Raw genomic sequence first — 25,409 nt, forward strand, 5'->3', positions numbered from 1 at the left:
GATGTGGCATTGGAGGCATTGATGGGGGAAGGTGAGAGAAGGAGGAATGCGCTCTTCCTGCCAACTGGAAGGAGGCCATTGCAGCAGGTCTTCAGAACCATGTGGAGGGAAATGGTAAAGGAGATGTTGGCTTGCACTGTAGTGGATTGAACACTCACACAGTGTTGGAAGAAGTTCAACGACCTCAGACGGGTGATCAAGGTGAGTATATGCTTCCACACCTCCTACATACCAGCCTCTGAACCTCATTCTGTGAACACTGCGCAAACCGTCACTCCCCCACCACTCACCCACCAAACATGGGCAGCCACTCAAACTCACATCCTCATCTTATGCCTTGCCTATGTTCATTGCTATTCAATAAGGCATGGCTTATCTCCCACACACGTAGCTGTACTCTTACTCACACTAATTACTTTCTTTTGCAGGTGAAGATGGCACATAATTGGAGGGAGCAACAGAGGATTAGCGGGAGTGAACCTCAGGTACAGGAGTTGTCCGACCTGGAGGAGCGAGTGCTGTGGCTCATTGGCTCACAGGTGGTGGGCGCTGTGGCCGTCGGCGAAGTCGACCCCACTGGGGGAAATAACAGAACCTGCTGTTCTCTATCAGGATGACAGCATTCCTGTGCCTATCACTGCTACTCCACCATTTCACTTGTCGCTGCCTGTCATCCAACCAGTCCAGACTGCCGCCACCCAGCCTGAGGTGGTGCAATCTAAAGCCAGGCCTTGCAGGCCCAGAGCTGGTCGAGGGCATCCTGCAAGGCCATCTGTAGTCTCTGGCACCGACACACAGCAACCTTCCACTAGCCCTGCTGAAGCCACTGGGGAAACACTGTGAAGGAGCTCTAGAATAGGTAAACCGAATGTTAAGAGGGGATATATGGTATTGTACAAAGGTGATTCTTAAATATAATTGTTGCTTCTGATAGTGTTAAATGTCATGAGATACATTTTTATTGCAATGATATATATTTGGTGGTGTCAGCCATTTAGGTTTCGGGGCTGCGGTATAGAAGGGGAAATTGATGTGCTGCTGGGGATGTGCAAGGCAACCAGGAAGTGGACTGGAATTCATTGGAACCAAAGTCTAATGAGGCGGTTGCGGACCGCCCTTGCAGAATGGCGATTGTGTGGCTGCCTCTTCCGTCGCTGGTGTTGCTGTTCCTGCTCCTCCTCATCCTCCTTCTTATCCTCCTCCTGGTGGAGCTATGCCTGGTCACAATGGCTGCGCCCTTATGATGGGAAAGTTGTGTAGTATGCAGCAGAAGACGATGAAAAGGGACACGCACTCAGCCGAGTACTGGAGGACTCCTTCCGATCAGTGAAGGCAGTGGAACCATTGCTTAAGCACTCCGATTATCTGCTCAATGATGCTCCTGGTGGTGGCATGACTCTCATTGTGTTCGTGCTGGGCATGAGTGTTGGGGTTGCGGAGGGGAGTCATGAGCCAGGTGGAGAGCGAATAGCTCTTGTTTTCGATCAGCCAGCCGCGAGCTTGATGTGGTGGCCGGAACAGAGCTGGCACAGGATGAAGGCACCATGGCTGCTGCCAGGATAGCGGGCATTGACAGTGGGGATTCGGCATGTGTGGTCGCACACCAACTGCACATTCAGTGAGTGGTAGCCTTTGCGGTACAGAATACTCAGAATTGTGATGCGGTGTCCGCAAAGCGACATGGGTACGGTCAATGGTGCCCTGCACCATGGGAACTCCGCTATCCTGGCAAAGCCACATGCACACTCGTGCTGCTTCTCTCTGATCATTTGAAAGGAAATGTATTCCCTTCTCCTGTACAGAGCCTCTGTGACCTCGCAGATGAAGCAATGGAAGGCAAACTGGGAGATGTTGGAGAAGTCTCCTGCTGCACACTGGAAGGATCTACTGCATAGAAATTGAGCGCAATGGTGATCTTGACTGCCAGAGAGAGCCGTCCTCTCCCTGGTCAAGGCTCCAGGTCTGGTTGTAGGAAGTGGCAGAGCTATGTAACGACATCCTTGCTGAAGCACAGTCTTTGAACACACTGTTCCTGAATGAAATTGATGTAGGAGAACTGCTGCCGGAATATCCTGGGATGGTAAAGTCTCCTGTTGACAGTCCTATTGGCCCTCCTCCTTCTGGCCATATTTTGCTGTCTTTCTCTCTGCCTATGTTGCCTCTGATGGTGGCGTTGGAGCAGGAGGTCGAGTGCTAACACAATCCCCATTGAAACGATATAAATGTTGAACTTTCAAATCTGCTCTCAATGAAAGTCACGAATGTTTACTTTCTGGAGATACTCCATAAACAGCAGACACTCCACAAACTTTAGGAAATTTCCATTATCAGTACTGAATTATTTTTCATTTGTCCCCTGGAATGCTAGATTTTGTCCACCGAGAATCTTCACTAAAGCAATCAAACGCTCCAATATTTGCTACCATTGACCCCTCCTGTCCACTGAGAGAGGTAAGGGACAGAAACTTTGATTACAAAAAACCTGGGCAGATGCAAGCAGTGACCGATCCAGGTAATCCGGCCGCCAAGAATTCTTACCATGATCTAGTCTGTAGGTCACAGGTATAAACGCCCTCCAGCAGTGAGTCAGTGACCACTTGAGTTTTTCTGGCAACTCTGTCAGTGGTAAGTCATAGGAAAGATCTAACCCCATTATTTGCCATAGATATCTATGTATTAAACGGTGTTGTTTTCAATTTTCAAAGAAGTACAGTATACTGAAAATAAGTGACACTTCAGTGGAGTACTTCCGGCCCAGCAGCCTGCACAATATTCAATAAAAATACAGTTAAAACTGCATTATTGATGTTAAAATTCTTTTCGCAACTGGAAATTGCTGAACTCTGTCAAAACGCCTGTCTGCCTATGTGGATGTAAGCACCAACTATTATTGACCAACTAAAAATTTTCACGAAGATGGCACCTTAAAACAGCGTTCCTCCAGCCGATTCCTGACTGAAACACGATATCTGAAGCTGTAGTTGTCAGCGCTAGGCGGGAAAGAGCGAATTTAGCTACTGGTGCAGTTATGGGGCGCTGTGCACGGCGATGGCGTCATCATTGTCAGGCACAGCCAAGTGGGGCGCTACGTGTTAGTGCCAGGGCTGGTGCAACCATTAGATGAACAAGACGGTCGCCTAGGGTGACAAAATTTGGGAGGGCGCCAAAAAATTGGGGTGCAAAAAGAATTTTAACATCAATAATGCAGTTTTAACTGTACTATATATTGAATATTATGCAGGCTGCTGGGCAAGGAGTACTCCACTGAAGTGTAACTTATTTTCAGTATACTGTACTTCTTTGAAAATTGAAAACATCTCCTTCCAGAGTGCAGGTACCTCGTGGGTTGTCTGCTTATATACTGTGCCTCCAACAGGTAGGCTCTCTGGTGGACAGGTGTGATGCAGGTTACAAGGGGTTAAATACATAACATCACTCCCCCGTGAAGTCAATAGTACACTTATTTACAAGGCAAGACGATCTAGGGCTTTGCGCTCCCTTGTCGATTCTCTTGGTACAACTGCTGGTGTGGGTGGGTTGGTCAGTTCTTCACTGGACTGTTGGGCAGCCGGCCTTGCCGGGCTGCTGAGGATGATGAGCTTGGTTTTGTGGTCAACTGTGATGTCAGTTGCCACTGGTGTGTGTGTTGGAAGGTCAAAGTTTGACGTGTCCTCTTCAGGTTGTTCGTAGCTGTTGGTGAACCGCAATTTGATTTGGTCCAAGTGTTTTCTGTGCATTTTTCCATTGGTCAGTTTGACCTGAAATACCTTACTCCCCTCTTTGGCTGTGACCGTGACAGCGAGCCATTTGGGACCATGTCATTAATTGAGCACAAACACAGGATCATTGATCTCAATATCGCGTGACAAATTTGCGCGGTCATGGTACACACTTTGTTGATGTCGCTTGTCCTCTATGTGATCATGATAGATCAGGGTGAACAAGAGAGAGCCTTGTTTTAAGTGCCCTTTTCATGAGCAGCTCAGCTGGGGGAATCCCGGTGAGTGAGTGGGGTCTGGTGCTGTAGCTGAGCAGTACTCAGGACAACCGGGTCTGCAGGGAGCCTTCCGACACGTGTTTCAAGCTTTGCTTGATGGTCTGAACTGCCTGTTCTGCCTTGCCATTGGATGCGGGCTTGAACGGGGCATATGTGACATGATTGATCCTGTTGCGGGTCATGAATTCTTTGAATTCAGCACTGGTGAAGCACGGCTCATTGTTGCTGACTAGGACATCAGGCAAGCCGTGCATGGCAAACATTGCTCGTAGGCTTTCAATGGTGGCCATTGTGCTTACAGACATTATTGCACATTCAATCCATTTTGAGTAAGCGTTCATGACAACCAAAAACATTTTGCCTAGGAATGGGCCTGCATAATCTACATGGATCCTCGACCACGGTTTGGATGGCCACGACCACAAACTTAGCGGTTCCCCTCTAGGTGCATTGCTCAACTGAGAGCAAATGTTGCACTGGTGCACACATGACTCTAAATCTGAGTCAATGCCAGGCCACCACACGTGGGATCTGGCAATGGCTTTCATCATTACGATACCTGGGTGGGTGTTGTACAGTTCGCAAATAAATGTGTTTCTGCCTTTCTTGGGCAAGACTATGCAATGGCCCCACAAAAGACAGTCCGCCTGCAGGGACAGCTCAACTTTGCATCTGTGGAACAACTTAATCGCTTCCTGCATCTCCAGTGGGACACTGGACCAGCTCCCATGGAGGACACAGTTTTTTTTACCAAGGACAGTAAAGGATCCTGGCTGGTCCAGGTCCTGATCTGGCGGGCCATAACGAGGGATTTCTCATTCTCAAATGCCTCCATGACCATGAGCAAGTCCGCTGGCTGTGCCATTTCCACCCCGGCTGTGGTACCCCATAAACGCATGCCAGAGCCTCTTTTTCAAATATGCTGTAGGCCTTTTCGACCTTGGACAAACTCCTGGATGCATACGCAACTGGTTGCAAAATTCTCGATTCATTAGCCAGTTGTAACACACACCCGACCCCGTATGACGACGCATCGCAAGCTAACACGAATCATTTACATGGGTTATACAGGACAAGCAGTTTGTTAAACACAATAAATTTCTGGCTTTCTTAAAGGCAGCCTCTTGTGAAATCCCCCATACCCAGTCATCTCCCTTGCGCAGTAGCGCATGTAGGGATTCTAGCAGGGTGCTTAACCCAGGAAGGAAATTACCGAAGTAGTTAAGGAGTCCCCGGAATGACCGCAGCTCCGTCACATTCTGTGGTCGTGGCGCGTTCTTGATGGCCTCCGTCTTGGCGTCTGCTGCAATTCTCCTTCCTAAGAATTCGACATCCTGTGCCAGGAAAACACACTTCAAGCGTTTCAACCTGAGCCCCACGCGATCCTACCAACTAAGAACCTCCTCCAGATTCTTCAAGTGCTCCAAGGTGTCCCGACCTGTAACCAATATGTGGTCCTGGAAGACCACTGTGCAAGGAACCTACTTAAGCAGGCTCTCCATATTCCGCTGGAAGATCGCTGCGCCGACCGAATCCCGAACGGGCACCGGTTGGAGATAAAGAGTCCTTTGTGCGTGTTGATGCAGGTGAGGCCTTTCGAAGACTCCTCCAGCTCCTGCGCCATGTAGGCCGAGGTCAGGTCCAGCTTAGTGAATGTCTTCCCTCCAGCCAGGATCGCAAATAGATCATCTGCCTTGGGTAGCGGGTACTGGTCCTGCAGCGAAAAACAGTTAATCGTTACTTTATCGTCCCCACAAATTCTAACCGTACCATCCTCCTTGAGTACTGGAACAATTGGACTGGCCCAGTCGTTGAATTCTACTGGCGCAATGAAGCCTGTCCAGCTCGATTTCCACTTTTTCATGCACCATGTACGGTACCGCCTGAGCCTTGTGGTGGATGGGTCGCGTACCAAGACATTTTCGCCTCTGAAAACCTTCCAATTCCTGGCTCGAATAACGAAGGGAACTTGCTAAGAACCTGGGTACATGTGGTGTCGTCGACAGACGAAAGCGCTCGGATGGCATCCCAGTTCCAACGGATTTTCCCCAGCCAGCTTCTGCCAAACAACGTGGGGCCATCCCCTGGCCCAATCCACAGCGGGAGTTTGTGTACTGCTCCATCATAGGAGACTTTGATTTCAGCACTGCCAATTACAGGGATTAGTTCCTTGGTGTAAGTCCTCAGTTTGGTGTGAATGGGGCTGAGCTTGGGCCTGTGTGCCTTCTTCCCCCTCGGCCGAAGGCCGTTATACTCATTATGGACTGACTTGCCCCCGTGTCCAGCTCCATTGACACTGGAATACCGTCCAGTTCAACTTTCAACATTATTGGTGGGCATTTAGTTGTGAACGCGTGTACCCCGTACACCTCTGCCTCCTCAGTATGAGTTTCCAATTCCGTCTGATTCACTGTGGATTGATCTTCCTCTGCAACATTGTGTTTTGCAGGGTTTGCAGCTTGCCTACACATTTGTTGGAGGTGTCCCATTGTTCTGCGGCCATTGCACACATAGTGCTTAAAGCGGCTTTGATGAGGCCGATGATCACCCCCACAGCGCCAACTGCCTGCGGGGGTGTTAACTGCCTTGCATTAACAGATGATGGCAGACTCTGGGTCAATTGAGGTCGGGCCACACCCGCCGGCATGTACGTTCTGCCCTGTACATTTCTGCTCAAAACCGGCGTTACTTTATGCACAGTACTGGCCGAAACTTCTTTGTTCTGCTGATTCTGCTTGGTGTTGTCGCTGGTGGACATAAATGCCTGGGCAATCGTTATGGCTTTATTCAGATTCGGAGTTTCTACATTCAACAGTTTGCGAAGGATTGTCTCATGTCCGATGCCCAGTACAAAAAAGTCTCTGAGCATTTGTTCTCGGAATCCTTCAAACTCACAATGTCCTGCGAGGTGCCTTAGTTCGGCGACGTAGCTCGCCACTTCCTGGCCCTCCGATCGTTGACACGTGTATCGATATCTCACCATCAAAATGCTTACCTTAGGATTTAGGTGCTCCCGGACCAGCATACACAGTTCTTTGTAGGATGTCTCTTTTGGTTTTGCCGGGGCCAGGAGATTCTTCATGAGGCCATAGGTTGTTGCCCCGCAGACAGTTAGGAGGATCGCCCTTCGTTTGGTCACGTTCTCATCCCCTTCCAGCTCGTTGGCCATGAAGTATTGGTTAAGTCTCTCAACGAAGGCCTCCCAATCGTCCCCCTCTGAGAACTTCTCCAGGAAGCCGACTGTTCTTTGCATTTTCGCGCAGTTGTTCATTACCTCGTCGCCAACTGTTACACTCATAATAAATGGTCAGACTGAGTACTGTGTGTAATGTACAACTGTGACCTTAGCTCCTTTATTGAGGTTCCAAAGTGCAGCTACCTCGTGGGTGGCCTGTTTATATACTGTGCTCCCAAGGGATGCTGGGATCCCTTGAGACTCCAACAGGTAGGCCCTCTGGTGGACAGATGTGATGCAGTTTACAAGGGGTTAAATACATAACGCAGACAAATGGTCTGTTTAAATGTTTATTATTTAACGTAACCTTGTTGCGTATTGGCTCAGATAGCTGTACTGTTACACACTGGTGATTCCTTCACATCAAAGGGTATAATTACACTTAACTTCAATCAATTTAAACTTTAACTGTCACCAAGGTGATGCCCACCATTGATGTATGACCTGCGCACCCAGAAATGTATCAGCCTTGTAAATACCACCAACGTTCTTTCAGGCAAAGGGATCATTTATGAGCTCCTGACGTAAGAGTCTTGCAGCTATGATGGCACCACGAGTCTTTTCCTGCGGTCTACAGGGGAGCGGGGGCATGGCTTCAGTATCAGCCTGATTGTGTGGCCCGAGTCAGCGTCCACCTCCTTGTCCTCCTCTTCCTCTTTCTCCTGAGGTGTACTGTCACACCCTTCTGGCAATTCTTGTCCCCTCCTGATAATAAATTGTGCAGCATGGAGCACACCACCACGAATTGAGTTACCTGCTCAGGGTGGTATTGGAGCTCGCCTCCTGAGTGGTTCAGGCATCTAAAGTGCTGCTTAAGCACTCCAATGGTTTTCTCCATGATATTGCGAGAGGCTCTGTGGCTCTTGTATCGCTTCTCAGCTTCAGTGTGGGTGTTACGCAGGGATGTCATCAGCTAGGTGGCGATGCCATATCCTTTGTCACCAAACATCCAGTTTTGACCTTGTGGCTGATTGTTAAACAAGTCAGATACAGTGCTCTCATGCAGGATGTGAGCATCATGGATGCTGCCCAGAAATTTAGCATTCACTGCCATAATAATTTGCTGATGGTCAACAATGAGTTGCACATTCAGGGAGTGGAATCCCTTGCGGTTCCTGAAAACCTCTGCATCCTGAAAAGGTGCTCACATCGCGATGTGCTTACAGTCTATTGCTCCCTGCACCTTGGGGAAGTTAGCAATTCAGTAGAAGCCTAAAGCCCTCTCAGTCTGAGCCTCCCTGGTGAAAGGGAAGCTGATAAAGTCCATCCTCGGTGCGTACAGGGCTTCAGTGACCTGTCTAATGCAGCAATGTGTGATATGCTGAGACAAACCACAAATGTCGCCAGCTGAGGTCTGAAAAGAACCTGATGTGTAGAACAACTGTGCCGTGGTGACTTTGACCTCGATGGACAGTGCGGTCTTGATGGTGCTGGCAGGCTGCAGATCTCCCGTGATGAGCTGGCATATCTCACTGATAACCTCTTTGTGGATGCGCAGTCTCTGATGGCAGGTAGTATCAGGCAATTTGAGGTAAGACTGCTTCTCCCTGTACTTACAGGGGGTGTAACGTCTGGTCCTCCTCATCAGTCTGTCATGTCTTACATTGGGTACATGATGCTCTCGAGTCTGCTGCATGTAAGTGGTCATCAAGTAAGGATGAGAAAGGACAGGCCTCATTCCAATAGCTATCTGTTTTCCACCGATTGGTCACAAAGAATGAATGTCCCGATGAAGACACCTATTAAATTCCAATCATCCACAGTATGATAAGATGTTTGTTCAGATGTTCACATCACCTCCAAAGACCTCCAGAGTACATCCGAACTCCCCCGAGGTTGAAGCAGAGCAGCCTTTTAAATGATGCGACATGTGATTTAGAACATGGCCTCCATACCGCTGTGAGTAGTTCCAGTTAGTTCCACTTTTACCCGCCCTTTTTTTCAGCGAGCGATATTGTGGGCGAGATATGTGCAAGGTGCCGAAAGTAAGGATGGGCGATATACTGGGCGTTAGTTTCAACAAATGTGATCCTTACAACAAAATAAAGTGGACGGTCGGTATTATCAAATCTCGGCGTTAAATATGTGATGAAAGTAACGTTGGGCGATATTATGGGCGTTGGGATCGCCCATTCTGATGATTCCGCCCAAAAACAGTGGGCGGGCAGTATTACTTTTTCTCGGTGTTACGCACATGCGGAAAGTGACGCTCAGCGATATGTGACCGAGAAATGGGCGTCAGTTTCCATTTTGTGGCTAAATGGCCGATATCTGGGCGCTACACGTCATTTCAGTAATAAAATGGACGTTAAATGGGCATTATGCATGCAAAAATAATGAAAAATGTAGCCGAAAGGGTTTGAAGAGACGCTGGTAGATGCTCGTGAACTTGCTGAAGAGTTAGAGATACCAACAGACTTTAAACCAGAACCAGTACACATTCGAAGAAAGAGAAAGCAGTTTATATATGAAGCAGAAAACGAGCCAGTTAATGACCCAAAACAAAAATGCAAAGTAAGCTTCTATTTTGCTATCCTCGATACTGCAATACAGTCAGTTGAAGAACAATTTGAGCAGATACATAAACTTAATTCTGTGTTTGGTTTCCTCTACGATATCCTTGGTTTACCAAATAACACATCAAAACAGATAATGGAGCATTGCGTGAAACGAGAGTCAACTTTGCAACATGGAAATTCCAAAGATATTGATGCTGGAGATTTGTGCAGTGAATTACCAAAGCGTCTTACGCCTCAAGATGTATTAAAATTTGTTTGTGAATATAAACTGACAGGCTGTGTTCCCAACATTTTCATTGCTCTCCACATTTTTTGGACTCTTCCAGTTTCTGTTGCCAGTGGGGAGCGTAGCTTTTCAAAGCTGAAATTGTTCAAAACATACCTTGGTTCTTCAATGCTGCAAGAGAGGATCGTTGGACTGGCCACTGTAATAGGTAATTGCAGAAAAACTTCAGCTTAAAGAACTTGTTTCTAAATTTGCAAAAGAACGAAAGCATGAAAAGTAAAGTTCTAATTTTTGATACAATTGTTGCGAGAAAATGTCATTTTTAGCAGCCCAGCCCATCCGTCTTAATCTTTATACATCAATAACTCGGAAGCTATTAAAGGTAGAAGTATGTCATTTTAACAGAAGTTAGCTTGAATTGTTAATATTTGTTCTGCTGTTTGACTAACTTTACAAGGATTTATTTTTATTTGCATGTCTTATATGATAAATTATATTAGACTTGATGTACTGTAATTTATGTTCTAGGGTTATTGAAAAGTGTGAAACATTTAATAAATTGTGTAACGTTTACCATCACTTAATTTATGCAAAGTGTAAATTAAACCAGTACATGTAAGATATCTTGCAATGTTTTTTTCCTTTATATTGGAATTGGTTGAGGTGGAGGGGATTGGCAGGGCGCCAGGTGAACAGTTTGCCAAGGGCGCCAATTACCCTTGCGCCAGCCCTGGTTATTGCTGCCACAAAACCCCCACCCAATTTATCGAAAGGCTCATTTGTGCAAACTACTCCAATTTCACCCCCAAAGTGTCTTCACACTAATATTAGATTAAATGGATAGATGCATAATATTCCACACAAGGGCAGTCACAAATGGCCTTGCCTCCCAGGCTAGCTGTTTGTTGTTTGTAAATTAGGATTTTGACTTTGTTTAATGTATTTTTAAATTGGCCAAATAAGGCCTAATGCCTATATTTCTTACATTATTGCAATTGGAGATAATTTAACAGAACTGATTGTGTAGCTTTGTAGAAGTTACTTAGTATAACGACATAAAATATAATGTATTTATGGGAGTTAATGTACCATCTCAGGATGGAATAATCTGTTAGATTAAGGAGAGATGGTTTGAATAGAGGCTCTAGCTTGGGCCTCTGATTAAATGGGCTAATTCTGTGCTTGGCACACACTGGCTGCACCAGGGAGGACAAGGATGGATGAGATAAGAGGAATTCAGATGGATTGGCCTTCAAAATGTATAAACAAGAAAGGCATGTGAAGAAAAGCACTTATGGGCGGGTTTTCAGCTGTAAGTTTAGACTAAGAACTCGACATGCCATTGGGCACCTTGTTTTAAAGTGAATCTCTATAGGTTAAATGCTGCTGTCCATATTCTACCCCAGGTCCACCCCTAAATAGAGAATAAAAGAAAAACCTGAAAAGCCCTTAGTACAGATGGTGGAGTGAGGACTCCTGAGAGTGGATGTAATGTTGACTTCAGTTTAAAACTCTTGGGCAGTCCATAAAGGGCTCCTAAGAGTGGATTTAATGCCAACTTCAGTCTAACACTCTTGGGCTGTCCATAAAGGGCTCCTGAGAATGAATTTAATGACAACTTTGGTCTAACACTCTTGGGTAGTTCAGAAAGAGAGAGGAAGAAGAAATGTTCGTGCACATCAGCCGTTTGTCCAATCGGGTTCGGTACCAGCTACTTGTCACGGTTGTATGTTTTTGCTGTATAAGTAGTGTATTATATTCCATCCTAAACTCAAATTAAACACAATACACCCACCATATTGGTTTGCACTCGATCCTGATTATTTGAAAGATTACAGATAAGTTAATCTCAACAATCTATACTTATGTTATTCTGGGACTTGTTAGGACTATAGAATGACAGACAAAACAGAACAGTTTGTGTCTTGCCCCTTTTTTGGTTCTCTTCCTAAATGTCTTAATTATATATTTTTTTAAGTCAATAGAAAGTAGTATGTAACTCCTACAAACCCTGCCCTGCCCTTCCCTTCCTCATCAGCATGGTTACATGTTTGTGTAAAGCTACTCACTTCAGTCAATCATTCAAAATCAAATATTAAAACATTTGAATTTTAAACCATTTTAAGCATTTTAGAGGCTCTTTGAAAGATTTTGGACTTCAAGACTTGGTTGAAAATTATATAGATGAGGAGAACATTGATTTTTGTTTCTGATTCTTCCAAAATCATATTTGAAACTCAGGGGGAAACAACTATTTTTAACACTCAGTTTTTGTGCAAAGTTTTTATTAAAATTCTTCAAATTCTTTCAAGTCTCATTGCAGCTTTGAAAGAAGAAGTTGTTCCAAGCATTTTTTCCCTCTTCAACGTTGTTGTTAAATATACAACAATACAAATAATAAAATAAACTAATTCCAAATGGAGCTCAAATAAGAAAGTGAATAAAGTGGTTAAACTTCCTAAGAAAGTGGTGAGGTTATCTATCCCCAGTCTTGGCGATGAGTTGGGATCACTTTTGGAGAAATTGTTTCCTCTTTTCTGCTGCTGTTTCCTCTGTCTCTTACCGATTCTGAGGTACAAATGGGGTCACAAACGTTTTCCCCTCACTCATAACATGATTTAATAACCCTGATAAACTCTTTCAAAAAAGTGCAACAGCTGGCAAAATTTAACTGGAATTTACTGCTGAACATTCAATATCACTTTCCTGTCTTTTTTTCCGGCTTTAAACAATTTTCTGAATTAAAAAATTTATTTTTTCATATTTGTGTTTCACTACAGGCCTAAAGATTGTTGGCTTTAGCCTCCTTCCCGTGGCCATTGTACACGTGCAGCGCCTCCACCACCCGTGTTGTTGTAAAGTGAGGCCGCCACTCAATCCCCGGGAACGGACGACATGCGTCTGGACCCTCGCCCCTCTCTCTCTCCCTCTTTCCCTGTCTCTCTCTCTCTCCCCCCCCTCTGTTTCTCTCTCTGTCCTTGTCTCTCTCTATCTCTCTCTGTCCATGTTTCTCTGTCTCTCTCCTCTCTCCTCTCTCTTGCTACGTTTTTCTCTCTGTTTTGCTGTTTCTCTGTCTCTCGCTGTCTCTCTGTCTCCTCTCTCTATCTCGCTCTCTCTATGTTTCTCTCTCTGCCCCGTCTCTCTGTCTCTTGCTTTCTCTCTCTGGCACATGTTTCACGCTCTCTCTCTCTCTCTCTCGATGTCCCTCTCTCTATGTTTCTCTCTCTGTCCCTGTCTCTCTGTCTCTCGCTATCTCTCTCTGTCCATGCTTCTCTCTCTCTCTCTATGTCTCTCTCTCTGTTTTGCTGTCTCTCTCTGCACAGAACATCAGAGCAAAAGGAGAAGCAGAGAATATGGGCTGATTTTTTCCAGGGGGTCAGCGGACGCGATCAGTGGCGGGTCGGGTGGGAAAGTGTTTTTCTTTCCCCAGTGGGTCGGGACCCCGCTGTGAACCCACCACTGCACGCCTTTCCCGATGTCGGGTCTGTCAGACCTGACACGCAACGGCGGAGGAGGAAATTAAAATCATTAGTGGCTTGTTTACAGCCACAGCTTTTTGGATTTGACAGGTCACTCTCCGGTTTCCCACTGTACCTAGACCTCATCTGTGAAGCTGAGGCAGCAGGTTAGTGGCCATTGAATCAGCTGATGAGTTGACAGCATAAAATGTCAAATCAAAGCTCCCAGCTGATTGAGACATGTTCCCTTTATCATTAGCTTCTCTAAACCTCATTTCCACTACAGATTCAGAATGCTGCAAGTCTTTACAAAAGTCTGCATCCAGCCCGACCTTATTACCTCTCGCACCATTTACAGATCACTTCTGTCATCTCTACTTCACCTCTATCCCATAAGCATGGGTGCCCTTGAATCTCTCTCACCTTGGTCCTCAGAATACAACCACGATCATCCCCAACACCAGCATCGCCAGGCACACCAGCAGCACCAACAACAACACCAACCTCTCTGCAATCAACTGATGCTGCACAGGATACAGGGCATCAGCACCCGACCACGTTGCTACCCGGGAGGTCAGGGATGGCCTCACCATGGCCAAATTTACTTCACTTGATGCTGTACACCCTGGCTGCCACATGATGTGCCAGAGTAACACCACCCCACACTAATACCATAAAGCATCCCTACAATGCCCAAGCTATTTCTTTCACACTCATCACCATTATGCCTCACCATTCATTGCAACTCACGAAGCCACTTCCAAAGGTGCACACACATCTGTCCAAGAATGCATAGAGTTAAAAATAAAGATTTCAATGTTTGACACCACATTAGCAGAAACTTTTGAAGAACATTGCATAAAACAGTCAAGTGGCTATCCTTGAGTGTTTTAGTTGGTATGCTTGCACTAGAATGAGGGTGAGTGTGAGGGGTGGCTAGAGAGTTGGGGATGTGATACTGTAGATAGGAAGAGAGAGGGATGGGAAGAGGTACAAGGTAAGATGGTGTGTGTAAGGATGTGCAGGAGTAAGGTAGGGAAGGCAGAGTGATGGGGATGTGATGAGAGGCATAGCAGGATGAGGTTGAGTGTGGCTTTGTACCAATGTTGCGGATCTACTGAGATAATTGAAACATTTGCGGCACTGCACCCAGGTCCTCCTGACCACATCCCTGCTTGTGCCCTCTTCTGTAATGTGCAACCAGTCTGTATTGATTTCCTGAGGAGGTCTCTTGCACCCATGGGAAGAAAAAAGGACCTATGGAGGGAGTCATGGAAGAGCCCGGGTGCAGCCCTGCACATTTGTTTGCAGCACCTCAATGCTCTAGAACACTGACTGCACAAACCTCAAAAAAAATGTGGTCATTGTCCCTTTAAGGAAACCGGTTGATGACATCACCGCTTCCGCTAATTGGCCAGCAAACACGCTGGGTGTTTAACAATCCCAATCTCCGAAAATTCATTCCAGAGGCCGGGATGGAGTCAGCGGCGGGGTCGGGACCCACCACCGACATTTCCCGCCACAGATTTGTTGAGGTTCGTAAAATCGTGGCCTCCGTGTCGGTTCAGGAGAGATATTTCCTCCCATTTTTTTTTTAAACATTTGAAATCCAGTCAATGTTGAAAAATGAGCAGAATTCTTTCCCTCATAAGGGAAATGCTTCTGGAGAATGCTTTCCTTTTTGTGCACTTGTGAGAATGAAGTTGCTCATATCAGATACCTGTACCACTAAGCTTTCGCAATTAATTGAATGTCCTTTGTGTCCCAGCTCAGGGTAATCCTGAGCGATAACTGCCTGCAGGTTTTCAAAGAGACGATTAAATGAGTCCCTGTTGGTAGATGTTAAAGATTTATTTTACTGCTATTGTAAGCAGCACAGGGAATCTTTCTTCCCAATCTCTCTCTCCACCGTCTCTCTCTCTCTCCCTCCCCAGTTGTTCTCTTTCCCCTGTCTCTCTCTCCCCAAGTCTCTCTCTCTCTCCCTCCCCAGTCTCCCTCCCTCTCTCTCACAAGCTCTCTGCCTCCCTCTCACAGTCTCTCTCGCTCTCTCCTCGGTCTCTCTCTCCCCCTACCCAGTCTCCCTCATTTTCTCTCACAGTCTCTCTCCCTCCCTCTCACAGTCTCTCTCTCTCTCCCTCCCCAGTCTCCCTCACTCTCTCTCACAGTCTCTCTCCCTCCCTCTCACAGTCTCTGTCGCTCTCCCCCAGTCTCTCTCGCTCTCCCCCAGTCTCTCTCGCTCTCCCCCAGTCTCTCTCGCTCTCCCTCAATCTCTCTCTCTCACTCCCTCAATCTCTCTCTCTCTCCCCCCAATCTCTCTCTCTCCCTCAATCTCTCTCTCTCCCTCAATCTCTCTCTCTCTTCCCCCAATCTCTCTCACTCCCCAGTCTCTCTCTCTCTCTCTCCCCCTCAATCTCTCTCTCTCACTCCCTCAATCTCTTTCTCTCTCTCCCTCAATCTCTCTCTCTCCCTTCCCCCTACTCTATCACTCTCTCCCCAGTCTCTCTCTCTCTGTCCCATTCTCGTTTTCTCTCCCCAGTCTCTCTCTCTCTCCCCCAATCTCTCTCTCTCTCCCTTCCCCCTACTCTATCTCTTTCCCCAGTCTCTTTCTCTCTCTCTCTCTGTCCCATTCTCTTTTTCTCTCCCCAGTCTCTCTCTCTACCCCAATGTCTCTCTCTCCTCGGCTCTCTCTCTCTCCCAATCTCTTTATCTCTCTCTCCCCAGTCTCTCTCTCTCTCTCTCTCTCTCTGTCCCATTCTCTTTTTCTCTCCCCAATCTCTCTTTCTCTCTCCCCAGTCTCGCTCTCTACCACAATGTCTCTCTCCCCTAGGCTCTCTCTCTCTCTCCCAATCTCTTTATCTCTCTCTCCCCAGTCTCCCTCTCTCTCTCTCTGTCCAATTCTCTTTTTCTCTCCCCAGTCTCTCTTTCTCTTCCAGTCTCTCTCTTGCTCCCCAGTCTCTCTCTCTCCAGTCTCTCTCTTACTCCCCAGTCTCTCTCTCTCTCTCCAGTCTCTCTCTCTCTCCCCAGTCTCTCTCTCTCTCTCTCTCTCTGTCCCATTCTCTTTTTCTCTCCCCAATCTCTCTTTCTCTCTCCCCAGTCTCTCTCTCTATCACAATGTCTCTTTCTCCTAGGCTCTCTCTCTCTCCCAATCTCTCTATCTCTTTCTCCCCAGTCTCTCTATCTCTCCCAATCTCTTTATCTCTCTCTCCCCAGTCTCTCTTTCTCTCCCAATCCCTTTATCTCTCTCTCCCCAGTCTCTCTCTCTCGCTCTCTCCAGTCTCTCTCTCTCTCTCTCTAATCTCTCTCTCTCTCCCACCCCCCCCCAAGTCTCTCTCTCTCTCTCCAGTCTCTCTCTTCCTCCCCAATCTCTCTCTCTATCCCAGTCTCTCGCGCTCTCTCTCTCCACCCACCCCCTCCCCTTCGATCCTCTCTCTCCCCTTTCAATTCTCAATCTTCCCCTCCTCCCACCGGCCACTGATGGATCCCCTGACCTCTGCCCAGCGCCGAAGAAAGTGTAACCCAAGGTACAGGCTGCAATTGGGCGCTGTGTACGTTGGCTCCGGTATACCGCGTGCATGTGCAGAAGACTGCAAAGGTGTTGGTGCAAATAATCAGAGTGCAGAGGATCCTCCTGCTGTCCTGGCTCAGTAAAACCACAAGAATCAGCTGAACACAGAGAACCAGCTGAAAGGTCAAATTTTAAGGCTGAAACCAAACCCCTCATGGCGTTACGCAGGAACCCAGTGACGATCGGAACACACACTTTCAGAGCTGCAATGCCGATCATGTAGATACATATCCCTCCAATTGGGATCGGCTCTGAAGCCATAAGACTCGCCAATGACTCCCTGGGCCTGAAATTCAGTACCGCTGGAAAGCTGGGGCTCCCCTCACTTTTTTGTGGCCATTGGCATCGAAATTTTTTCGTGGCTGGGCCACCCCATATTCAGCTCCAAAAATGAACAAATGGGTTCCAGCACTAATGAATCCTTCCAAAGTAGATTTTTCAGTGGTGTGGCGATCTTAATTTGAGCGTTATCACCACTGAGAAATTCAGCATTCAGGTAAGGGTTTCTAATGAGGCAGCTGCTCCTTGGCCTTTTTAAAGGCTAAGGTTTGCAGCAATGCCCTGAGGGGGGAAGGAGTTTTGGAAGTATGGCTGGTGTAAGAGGTGCAAGGAGAGCCAACAGGTTCACTGATATGGAGCTGGAGACACTGGTGGACAGTGTGGAGGACAGAAGCAGAATACTGTTTCCTGACGTGGGAAGACCTGGCAGACAGGCAGTACATAATGCATGGAGGGAGATTGCAGGGGAGGTGTCAGGCATCTCCATAAATGTGAGGACGCACCCTCCCAGGAGGGAGCTGGCTAGTCTGTTCCCGCCCCTTCCAGGGTGGCGATGGGTCGATGCCTCCTAACTCTGGGGTGACGGGGACGGTGAATTTCGGCCCCTCAATCTGCATTCTGTGCCATTGTGTATTGGACCCCTCCCCTGCTTCAGCTGCTGTCCAGCTCTCTGCGCTGCCTTTCAACTGAAGTGCATGGGAGCTCAGGGATCAGTGCGCGGCCACACAGCCATGCACCTTAGTGGGAACAGTGTTCAGAATTCTCATGTAAAATGGGGGCTCCGGTTTGTCGGGTTACCAAAGAGCATAATACATAGCTTGGGAATCAGTCATGGGGCCACGAAGGAAATTTGCCATATGGCCAGTCCACCCCTGCAAGTGAGTGAATGACTGAGCTTCAGTGTAAGTCCTACAAAGCACTGTGGAATACTCAATTTATTGTATTAATAAGGAAAGTCTAATAACTCATTTTTGGCTTTGTAACACATTTTGTTGGTCAGCTGGGTGTCTGACATGTGTAGTTTCCCTTAACCATGCATGGAAATATCCAAAATAAGTTGAAAAATCCATACAGGTATAGTTTGGATTTGGCTAATACAGAGTGTATACTTTCTCACCATCGGGCCACTTAGATAGAGGTTGAGGAGAGTCAAGATAGAACCAGAACCAGGTAACTTAACTATAGTCCAGCTCTTTAAAGAAGTATGACAAGTGAATGAGTTATATTGCTGGGAAAATAAGGGAAACTGCTTTAAAACAAGAGGCACCTGAGCCATAACGTGGTTTTTGGTTACAATTAATAAGTAAAACATACAAATCAGCACTCTGGAACGTGTAATGCCATAGGGAACATGACACATAACTACAAAATAACGTAAAAAGTGTAGGGAGAAATTTTGTAATTAGTATATTAGATTGTGTATATCATCTGGAGGGATCTACTTAGAAAATGAAATTGTACTTTTTTAAATGATTATAATGTGCATTGGAAAGATATTGAATACATTGCAGGTCCAATTGTGTTCATTTTCTGTCTATCTTTGCTGTGAAATTATAGGAAGCAAATTAAGAAGTTAAACATTTATCCTTCAGACTCTAACACTTTCTTAAGTGAAAATAGGCAGTACAATGAGAACATTCATTTATTATTTATCTTACATTATCATTAGGAATCCTATTAAATGTTTCCGCCTCTTTCCTTTGGGATTATATATGCCTTATCACAATACGAGGGGGAAATTGGCTGTCTGTCATTTTAACAGTCATTTAGTCATAGAATAAATTGCTTAAACTACAATTAAGATAATGGAGAGATGAATTTGGTATGTGTTTTTAAAATAATATTGGCAAATGTAATGTTTACTCTATAGGAGTGAGTATATTTGAAGAATAATGATACACAAGTTACAGCTTCCAAAATTTAAGAGGTGATTTTAAGTTAATCCACCTGCTAGGTTTGGGTCATATCACCTGGTAGGTTAAGTTAAAATTACCTGCTAAGTGTAGTATGTCCTTCTATTAAAAATAATTTAATTAAAAGGCTATTCTTCAGTTTTTTTGAGTGTCAACATTTAAAAAAAAACAATAACTCAGAAAGATATTTGCACACCAATATAATAAAAATAACAATGTTTTACCGTATAGGATTTTCAATTCGATTGTTGGTCAAGATGGCAGTTAGGTTTGCAGTGTATGTTGAGATGATTATAAACACAAAAAGCCACCAAAACCCCATCAACAAGCGAACTGCCAAAGTGTTAATGGGAATTTCTCCTCCAGTTCCTAGAAAAAAAGTAATACAAATTAGTGAAAAACAGAATTTACATAATTATACATTTTCTCTTGGAGATAAATCTTAGGTTAATTTCAAATTAGAAAGTGCACCAGATGGTAAGTTATTAAGATTTTTTTGGAAAAACAATTCTAAATAATATTTTGTTACGTGTAACTGTACCACCCACAGCTCCATGGCATGGGGTGCTGATTTAATGGCCCTGATTTTAACTTCCTCCACCCAGCGGAAATGGTGCAAGGGAGGGGTTAAAATTTAAATATTCTACTTCCAGGCACCTACAATGGTCCCCTTAAGGACCCCTTGTTAGGCCACATGTAAACCTGGTTTTGTTGAATGCAGCTCCTTCAGGACAAAATAATTTGGTAAATAAGGCATCAAAAACAGGCATTAAGCCCCTATTTGCATATGCAAAGGACTAATGCCTGATTCCAAGCTGCCACTTTTGATGCCTATACCAATATAGGGAGGTGCATTTCCAGATCAGAACGTGTGCCTGCGTGTCCACATCGTCCGTCATAATGCACGCATTTGCACCTGTAAAACTAGCACAGGCGCATTCAATTCCTAGGCCATTTTTTTTCAGATGTAAGGGAAAACTGCGACAGGCAACTAAAGTTCAAAACAGCTATGATATCCAGTCACTGGATTGAAACCAGCTGGAGACTGGATGCATGCAAATGTGAAGCGAATGTGGTGCCAGGAAGAGCAGGAGTGGCTCCGAGCTCCTAAAGTCCATTTTTTCTGGGCATTAGTGCCCTTGGCCAGAAGCCAAAAGTTCCCAACACTGGTGCCTACTCTTGATGCTGCAGGCCTCTATTTCTAGACACAAGTCCATATCAGGAGATAGCACTATTGTGGGGCGTACCTACCCTATGTAAATGACCTGGATCTAGAAATACAGGCGGGTTCAGGTCATTGCAGTCACAGTGCACTTTGGGTATCCTCCACCTGCCTCTTGTCCAGGTGTGGGTGGGACAGAAAAGAGACTAAAAACAGAAACTGGACAGAAGCTCAATAAAGGAAAACAGTAAAAACATAATAAGAAAATATGGATGCGCATAAATAGAAAGGAACCTTGAACCTCTAAATGTCTTACTTATCAACATCCAACAGCCATCCTCCTTGCATAAATGTGCTGCTCTCTGGTATAAGGATAAATATTGGCATTATTTAAATTGCATTATATAAATAAAGTATGGCCCACTCCAGCTCTTATTTCTTAAGTTCTTTAATGTTATGGTTGCTGAGAAAATGGTTTCCATATCCATGCTGATATTCACGGCAGAACATTCCAATGTATATCAATAAAATGAAATGCTTCCCTGCTGCAACTAACATAAATATTCTAAGTAGGTGCAAGATGGAGACATGATAAAGTTGATTAAATCCATGGCTTTGAGGAATGGAGAAATTATGAGAAAATCCAGTTGGGCCATAGTTTCCTCTGTTCAAACAAAATGCGAAAAATTACATTTTTTTGTTAGTTACGATACACAAGGGAAATTGCTCAAACATGACGTATTGAAAGTTATGAAATTCCTGAGAATATGGTTTTGTTAGTGAAAAAGAAATTCAATAACTAATCACAAAGTACCCGTGATATTTATGTTTCATGTTTCTCAAGCAGCTAATAAACCATAGACAGGTAAGTAGGCTGGCCAGATAAATCTCAGATTAATTTTTCTGCAGAGGTATCCATTATGCGAGGAATAATAAGAAGAGGACACTAAATGGCAAAACTTTCAAAAGAATATGGAAGCACAAACTTAGGGATTCAGAAACACCAATCATTAAAAATGGGAGAAAAAATTGATAAAGCTATAGAAAAAAATATGGGACCGAAAATTTTAAAATAGAGGTACAGAGGCTGTGATTTCCTTTACCTGGGCGGGTCTGGGATGGGCAAGGTCGATGGCGGGTCCCAACCTCACTACCGGCTCCAGCCGCAGTCCAAAATGGTTTTCCCCTGATCGGGCTTATTCAAGGAAGTGGGTTTGTCAGCCAATTCAAGGAAGCGGGTCTCATGACGTCATTTGCTAATGCGTCACCAGCCGGTTTCCTTAAAGTGACCATGCAAAAATTAATTTTGACATTTATACTGTAAGTGGTCTACAGCATTGAGGTGCTACAAGCACTGCACAAAGATGCAGGGCTGCTCCCAGGCTCTTCTATGACTCATTCCAAATGCTTATGGAGGGAGTCATAGCACGCAGGGAGGTCTTCTTCCCTTCCAATGGGTGGAAGAGACCTCACCAGGAGATCAATGCAGCCTGGTTGCACATTGCACAAGGGGACACAAGCAGGGATGTCGTCCGGAGGACCAGGCTGCAGTGGCACAAACCTTTCAATGATCTAAGTGGATCTCAAAACGTTACTGCAAAACTACACTCCACCTCATCCTGCTGTGCCACTCATCACATCCCCAACACTCTTCCCTCCCCTACTCCTGTTACATATCTCATACCAACTTACCTTGCATCTCCACCCATCGCACTCTATCTACATTATCACTTAACCATTTCACTAGCCACCCATCACACTCATCCTCATTCTAGTCCAATCACACCAACTTACAACACACAAGGGTAGGAACGTGGGTGTTTTATGCAATGTTCCTGAAAAGTTTCTGTTAATGTGGTGCCAAACATTGACATCTTTATTTTGAACACTTTGCATTCTTGGACAGATCAGGGTGCACCTTTGGAAGTGGCTTAGTGAGTTGCAATGAATGGTGAGACATAATGGTATCCCCACAATGGTGATGAGTATGAAAGGAATAGCTTGGGCATTATTGGGATGCTTTATGATGTTGGTGTGGGGTGGTGCCAACCTGATGCATCATGTGGCAGCCAAGATGTACAACATCAAGTGAATTAAATCTGGCCATCCCTGGCATCCTGGATAGCAATGTGGTCAGGTCCAGTGTCCTGTGTCCTGTGCAGCACCAGTTGATTGCGGAGAAGGTTGGTGTTGTTGTTGGTGCTGCTGGTGTGCCTGGTACAACTGATGTTGAGGCTGATCGTGGTGGGATTCTGAGGACTAAGCTGAGACAGTTTCAGGGGCACCGATGCTGATATAATAGATGGCAGGGAACTTGAGATGACAGAAGCAATTTGTCATTGGTGAGAGAGGTTGATTCAATGAGGTGACACTGGATAGAGAGTTTGCTCCAAACACTTGAAACCTGCATAAAGCTCAAGCTGTCTTCCAAATGCAGTAAGTAAAGGCTTCTGAGCTTGGAACATGAACAGCTGTGAGATGGGAACTTTTATAACACATTTGCAGCTATCAAGTAAAGAGATGATTCCATCGCCATCCTACTCCTGCCCTGCTTACCTGTCGTGATCCCCGAGCAGCATGGACTTCGTGGCCAACCTCGTAAACTCTGAAGGTGAGCTCAAAATAGTTCTTAATAGTCTGTTAACATGGTCATTATGACTTGAATTGCTCCCCCTGCTGTTGCATCTCGGGTCTGCTCAACACTGACAGACATGACATTTGGGAAAAGTGCATGGTGATGGGTTCACAGCGAGGTCCTGATCACTGTGTAAAAAAAAAAACATTTTCTCACCCGACCCACCACCTATCACGCCCACTGACCCCCTGCAAAATTCTCCCCAGAGTAGAAATGCAAATCTGTGTAAATAATTGGACAGGCTACAGTTAGAATATTGGCATAGAAATTCCACAAGGTGAGTTTCATTGCTTTTATACCATTGGAAAATAAATCTGGATAGGTACTTATACGAGAATTCTTTGGGTCATATCATTTGCGTTTCCATTGGCATAGTGATTGGCGTAAAACTAATGTAAAATGGAATAATCTGCTGATGTGCATGGAAAGTAGGGTCCAGCCTTTAAAAAGTCAGTGCTGGCTGAAGATTGTAACAGCAGACTGGTGAGCACAAGGTAAATAGGTTAGCTTGACTAGATATTTCATGACTGCTTTTTGTGCCACTCTTCAAAAATATCTGGCACCAGAGCAGCAAAAGAAGGCAAACAAGAGGCAGAAGTAGAGAAGATGCTGAGGAATGGAATATCATATGGAGAATTGACGAGAGAAACACAAGACAGAATGGTTTGGAGAAGGGAGAATTGGTCAGAACCTGTCTTAGGCAGACCACTGATGACGAAGATGATGGTATTTCTCAGTCAAACTTACCCTGAATGCTTTGCAAACGTAAAAGCAGGAAACATAGAGTCACAATACTACTGGCCCACATTATAAGATATTTAAATTAAGTCACTTGGGATCTGGTTAGCAGACGGCAGGAAGGGACAAATAGCTCAAATGAATTCAGGGGGATCGATTTACGGCCAGAAAGCTGTACTAAACTGCTCTGCCCCATTTCCTGTCAAAATATTTACCTGCCCTGATGAAACACTGAACTTATACTGAAAAGAGTATGGAAATTCTAGACCATTACATATAATTTTGTATAATTAGACCATTATGTATAATTATTTGAGGAAGGATATCAAAGAAAAACTTGGATTTATATAGCGCCTTTCACGAACACTGGACATTTCAAAGCGCTTTACAGACAACGAAATACTTTTGAAGTGTAGTCACTGTTGTAATGTGGCAGCCACCTTGCGCACAGCAAGCTCCCACAAACAGCAATGTGATAATGATCAGATAATCTGTTTTTGTCATGTTGATTGAGGGATGAATATTGGCCAGGACACCAGGGATAACTCTTCTTCGAAATAGTACCATGGGATCTTTTAAGTCCACCTGAGAGGGCAGATGGTTTAACATCTCATCCGAAAGTCGGCACCTCCAACAATGCAGCACTCCCTCAGCACTGCACTGGAGTGTGAGCCTAGATTTAGGGAATTGAACCCACAATCTTCTGTCTCAAAGACGAGTGTGCTCCCCACAGAGTCACAGCTGACAGTGGAGAGTGTGCACTAAAGTGATACCAGCATATGAGAGACTTTGGTTATGAGGAGAGACTTGAGAAACTGGGGCTCTTTTCGTTAGAATAAAGAAGGTTAAGGGGAGAGCTGGTAAAGGTAAAACATTTTTGAAGAGTTTGAATAAAGTAACTAGGGTACAAATATTTCCATTGATTGGTGAGTCAGTAACAAGAGGCATAAATTTAATATCATAACCAAAAGAACAAATGAAGAGTTTAGAAGATTTATTTTACATGTAGAATTATTAACATGGACTATCAGAAACAGGAAGGAAGTATTCATAATAGCCTATAAAAGGGATAAATATTTGAAGAAGAAAAACATAACATACAGGATGAGAGCAGGGGAAATACATTAATTGGACAGTTCTTTCATAAAACTGGCACAGTTGTAATGGGCTAGAGGGCCTCCTTCTGTGTTATAAAGTTATATTATTTTATGACTAAATGACCACAAAAATAACGCACAAATATTGTTATAAAGGAACTAAGCAGAACACAAAAGAGGATAGAAAAAATAATAGTAATTATAAAGATACAACCACAAATTGTGCATTGACATAAAAATGTTAGAAAATTTATAATATGTAATTATTATAGAGAAACTCTAGAGATGTATAAGAAATGCAGGGGTGAAATTAAAAAAGATATCAGAAAAGCAAAGAGAGAGCATGAAATAATGTTGGCAAGTAAAATCAGGGAAAACCCAAAGGTGTTTTATAAATACTTTAAGAGCAAGAGGATAACGAGAGAAAGAGTAGAGCCTATTAGAAACCATGGGCTAGACTTTACATTATTGTGCAGATCGCCCAAAAATGGGCATTATTTCCAGCGTTGGCATTTATTATGGGTATTCAGATCGCTGGATTATCGTCAATTTTCAAAACCCCAACTTGCCACTTTATAAAATGGG

At 44.9% G+C, this 25,409-nt stretch overlaps 1 protein-coding gene across 1 annotated transcript in view; it reads right to left on the reverse strand.

The window, feature by feature from the left end:
- The window catches only part of LOC139262477 (glutamate receptor ionotropic, delta-2-like), a 644,533-nt gene that overhangs the window by 74,921 nt on the left and 544,203 nt on the right, over nt 1–25,409 (reverse strand). The window contains exon 12 of the mRNA XM_070877660.1: nt 19,417–19,561. Within this exon, the coding sequence (XP_070733761.1) occupies nt 19,417–19,561 (145 nt within the window). The remainder of the gene's footprint in view (nt 1–19,416; nt 19,562–25,409) is intronic.

Source organism: Pristiophorus japonicus, chromosome 4 (assembly GCF_044704955.1).
Source record: "Pristiophorus japonicus isolate sPriJap1 chromosome 4, sPriJap1.hap1, whole genome shotgun sequence".
In the NCBI taxonomy this organism is placed as follows: domain Eukaryota; kingdom Metazoa; phylum Chordata; class Chondrichthyes; family Pristiophoridae; genus Pristiophorus; species Pristiophorus japonicus.